The sequence below is a fragment of the Chiloscyllium plagiosum genome, chromosome 3, assembly GCF_004010195.1.
Source record: "Chiloscyllium plagiosum isolate BGI_BamShark_2017 chromosome 3, ASM401019v2, whole genome shotgun sequence".
NCBI classification, from domain to species: Eukaryota; Metazoa; Chordata; class Chondrichthyes; order Orectolobiformes; family Hemiscylliidae; genus Chiloscyllium; species Chiloscyllium plagiosum.
In genome coordinates this window covers 87,535,502-87,540,635 of record NC_057712.1, presented here as the reverse complement: position 1 = coordinate 87,540,635, position 5,134 = coordinate 87,535,502, and the positions used below count along the sequence as shown (strand labels likewise).

The 5,134-nt window shown below is 41.3% G+C and overlaps 1 protein-coding gene across 2 annotated transcripts in view; it reads right to left on the bottom strand.

Annotated features, from left to right (window-relative positions):
* LOC122547043 (desmin-like) overlaps positions 1–5,134 on the bottom strand; it is a 42,059-nt gene that overhangs the window by 25,261 nt on the left and 11,664 nt on the right. For both annotated transcript variants that reach the window (XM_043685639.1, XM_043685644.1), the window contains exon 3: positions 1,165–1,314. In XM_043685639.1, the coding sequence (XP_043541574.1) occupies positions 1,165–1,314 (150 nt within the window). The remainder of the gene's footprint in view (positions 1–1,164; positions 1,315–5,134) is intronic.

Here is a 5,134-nt window from a genome sequence, read left to right as displayed (position 1 = left end):
ATTTCAGAACAGAAATGTGGAGGCATTTCTTCAGCCAGAGAGTGGTGGGCCTGTGGTATTCATTGCCACGGAGTGCAGTGGAAGCCGGGACGCTAAATGTCTTCAAGGCCGAGATTGATAGATTCTTGTTGTCTAGAGGAATTAAGGGCTACGGGGAGAACGCTGGTAAGTGGAGCTGAAATGCGCATCAGTCATGATTGAATGGTGGAGTGGACTCGATGGGCCGAATGGCCTTACTTCCACTCCTATGTCTTATGGTCTTATGGTCTTATATTTGATTCCTCACCCAAATCAAAGAACAAAGAACAAATAAAATTACGGCACAGGAACAGGCCCTTAGGCCTTCCAGGCCTGCATCGATCTGGATCCTCTATCTAAACCTGCCGCCTATTTTCTAAAGATCTGTATCCCTTTGCTCCCTGCCCATTCATGTGTCTGTCTAGATACATCGTAAATGACGCTATTGTGCCGGCCTCTACCACCTCCACTGACAACGCGTTCCAGGCCGAACCAAAGTCCATCACAACTGTAACATGACCTGCCAGCTCTTGTACTTAATACCCCATCCAATAAAGGAAAGCATGCTGTATACTGTCTTGACCACTTTACTGATCTGCGTCGCCACCTTCAGGGAGCAATTTACCTGACCACCCATATCTCTCGGTACTTCAATTTTGCCCAGGACTTGTCCATTTACTGTATAGTTCGCTGTTGAATTGGATCTTCCAAAATGCATCACCTTGCATTTGCCCAGATTGAACTCCATCTGCCATTTCTCTGCCCATCTCTCCAATCTATTTACATTCTGCTGTATTCTGACATATACATATGTATATATATAAATACACACACATAAACAACAGTGGTCCCAGCACGGATCCCTGTGGAACATTACTGATGAGACAAATTAAGGTGGGAATGTGAATGCTGTGGAGAACGCAAAGAGACTTCTAGGCAGTTTAAAATGGGTAAATACATGGTAGATGTAGTATAATATGAATAAATGTGAACTTGCGCCTTTGATATGAAAAACAATGGTAGAGTATTTTTAAATGGTTATGGATTGGAAAATATGGATGTAAAAAGGCATCATAGTGGTTTAAATGCTGAAATAGATCATGAAATAATAATGTACTTGTTTCAAAGAACTGATTCATGTGTTACCCGCTGGATTTTCATTTGATCAGCTGTTCGGCGTAGATCTCTCAGTTGTTCTTCATACAGTGCCCTCAAGCCTTGTGGATGCAGACAGCGACTCTTCATGGCCTCAACCTCAGTCTCCAGAATTTGGTTGCCCTGTTCTAAGTTCCGCACCTGCCATGCACACATTACAAAACAATCAAGAACCAAATCCAATGCGTGTGAATATTACAAGGTGTAATTTCAGGTTTTATATTATTCCTAAAAAGACTCGGTAGTGCGTTATCTGAAATCTGATATGATATCTCAAATAAAAATTGAAACTACTTGAAACACTCCAGATTGGGCAACTTGTTAGAGAGAGAAACAGACAACTTTTAAGGTCAATGACATGGCATCAGATGGTCTATTGGAAATAGGTGGAGTAAGTGGATCAACTGTCAATGAATCAGCAATCCTACCGTCAAAAAGCCAAGTTAACAATGGCAATCAGCTGGGAGCAATCAAAAGGCAAAATTCTTCATTGCAGGAAAGTCAGTTTTTGTCCCAGGTAAATTTGAATCAAAGACAAGCAAGCATAGGTGTGGCAGAGAAAACTGTGACAGAATTGGACTGCCTTTAAAGGGAAATGGTTCAAGTACATTCACATAAGGGGGTAATGTTAGGGGACCAAGGCCAGAGTTGTTTGGAAGATAAGAATGAGAGAGGGTAACATGAGCTGGCCAGAGTTTATGTATGATGGAGATCAGCTTGGTGGTATAAGTGACAACCACATAGAATTTTGAAAATTTTCAAGAGTTCTCCAACAGACAATAGGAAAGGAGAAAAGACTAGTAGCTTACATAATAGGAAATCTAAACATCTTCTACAGGTATATAATAAAAAGAGGATCATAGGAGGAGGTATGGGTCTGTTGAGTTACCCTGAAAAGGGGATTTATTCATGGAGGCAGAGGGCATGGATAAGCGTTTTTATCTGCATTTACAAAGGAACAGAGCGCTGTCAAAGTCCTAGTGAAAGAACTTCTGAACAAGAGTCATATCAGATTCAAAATGTTTACTCCGCTTCTCTCGCCACAGATGCCACCAAACTTGCTGAGTTTTTTTATGTTTGTTTCACATTTCCAGCATCTGCCATACTTTGTTACTTTGCTAAGCTCCTCATGAAATATATTGAATAGGCGAGCAATTTATAAAGTAGATGTGTTAGAAAGACTGGTTGTACTTAAAACTGATACATCACCAGAATAAAGTAAGATGGAGCTCAGGTGACTGAGGAACTAGAGGGCAGACATTGCACTGCCACTGATCATAATCTCACAAACATTTTTCAATACAGACTTCTGCCAGAGGACTTGAGAGTTGCAAATATTGTGCCATTGTTCAAAGAGTAGGGATAAATTCAAAGTGACAGGTCTGTCAGGTTGACCTCAGTAGTGGGAAAGCATGAACAACTTATAATTCAAGACAAAATGAATAGTCATTGAGATACATATTAAGTAATTAATTAAAGAAAGCTGATGTATATTTGAACTATTTTGAGTTTTCTTGATGATGCTATGGACGGTGTTGATGAAGGTACTATTGTTGATATGGTGTACATACAGAGTCATAGAGATATACAGTATAGAAATGGACCCTTCGATCCAACTTGTCAATACCCACCAGATATCCTATATAAGTCTAATCCCATTTGCCAGCATTTGGTCCATTTCCCTCTAAACCCTTCCTATTCATATACTCATCCATTAAATGTTGTAGTCGCACCAGCCTCCCATCAACTTCTCTACCTCCTGATGCTGCATGGCTTGCTGTGTTCTTCCAGCCTCATGCCTATCTACTTTGGATTCCAGCATCTGCAGTTCTTTTGTCTCCACCACATCCTCTGTCAGCTCATTCCATACTCACACCACCCTCTGCATGAAAAGGTTGCCCCTCAAGTCTCATTTATATCTTTCCCCTCTCACCTTAAACTCGTTTTAGACTTCCCTACCTCATGTAAAATACCTTGTCTATTTACCGTATAAATGCCCCTCATGATTTTATAAACCTCTATAAAGGTCACCCCCTCAGCCTTCAACAATCCAGAGAAAATAGCCCCAGCCTGTTCATCCTTTTCCTATGGATCAAACCCTCCAACCTTGGCAACATTCTTGTAAATCTTCTCAACCCTTTCAAGTTTTGCAAAATTCTTCTTTTATTAGGGAGACCAGAATTGTACGCAATAGTCCAAAAATGGCCAAACTAATGTCCTGTAGAGCCACAACATGACCTTTCAACGCCTATACTCAATGCACTGACCAGTAAAGGCAAGTACACCAAACACTTTCTTCACTGTCATATCTACCTACAACTCCACTTTCAAGGAATAATCAACCTACACTCCAAGGCCTCTTTGTTCAGCAACACTCTCCAGGACCTTACCATTAAGTGTATGAGTCCTGTACTGATTTGCCTTTCCAAAATGCAGCACCTCACATTTATCTAAATTAATATATTAATGCCTATGGAATAACATGGATAATAGCAGCATAGGTACAAAGTTGACTAAATACTAGGGAAGAGATTAGTGTTCAATGTCTATTTTCATGCTGGAGGAGAGCTTTTACAGTAGGATTTTCCAGGGGTCTGTCCTAGGACCTTTGCTTTTCTAGATTTAGAACTAGGAGAAAGTGAGGACTGCAGATGCTGGAGATCAGAGTCAAGAGCGTGTTGCTGGGAAAGCACAGCAGGTCAAGCAACATCAGAGGAGCAGGAGAATCGACATAAGCCCTGATTCCTGGAACATCAATTCTCCTGCTCCTTGGGTGCAACCTGACCTGCTGTGCTTTCCCAGCAATGCATTCTAGATTTAGAACTAGGCTTGCATGTACAGTGCATAATTTCAAAATTGCTGATGGCACCAAACTTGGAAAATGGTGAAGTGTGAACAGACAGGAATAGACTTTAAAAGGACCTGAAAGGGTTGGTGTTATGGGCAGACACATGGCGCTTGAAACTTAATGCAACGAATGTGATGTGATACATTTTGGTAGGCAGAGTAAAGTAATTATAGACAACTGGTAGTGGTTTAACCTGAAGATTACCACATCTCAGGTGAGGGGAGATGTTGAGATGGAGAGTACTCCATGATCCTCTCAACCAGTGTGGGAATTGAGTCTACACTGTTTGAGTCACTCTGCATTGCAAACTAGCATTTCTAATAGGGCTGCAAAATAAAGCAACGCTGGGGATATATGTATACACATCATTGCAGGTGACAGGACTGAATGAAAAGTTCAAAATTGAAGTGTCGGATATAATAAATTGAGACAGACTGTTAGCATTGATCCATATTTGGAGCACCAAAGGACGGTTTCTTTGTCAAATAAATTACTAAGGGCAACTTGGAGGAAACTTTATTTCACCACAGCCAGTGGTTAAGGTTCAGAATGCATTGCCTTGGAATGTGGTGGATATAGATTTAACTGTGGCTTTCTGAAGGGAATTTGGCAAATACCAGAAGGGAAATAAAATATATGACTAAGGGCAGGGTAATAGGAGTGTCAGCGAGTAGGAATCTTCCAGTTCATCTGGCAAGCTGGCACCATAGATTAGGTTGACCTCCTTCTGTACTTAACCATTCTAGGATTCATAATATCATGATGTAACATATCTGCCCTTCTACGATAAGGCTTCTTCGGATGTGAACGGCAGCAAGGAGGTGCAATCTATAAAATGTAAATTTCAATGCATCAGGAAGAAATTGAGGAACAAATATGTTGAGAGATCTTAGATGTATGTAAGAATAGAGCTGAAAATGTGTTGCTGGAAAAGCGCAGCAGGTCAGGCAGCATCCAAGGAGCAGGGGAATTGACGTTTCGGGCATAAGCCCTTCTTCAGGAATGAGGAAAGTGTGTCCAGCAGGCTAAGATAAAAGGTAGGGAGGAGGGACTTGGTGGAGGGGCATTGGAAATGCGATAGGTGGAAGGAGGTCAAGGTGAGGGTGATAGGCC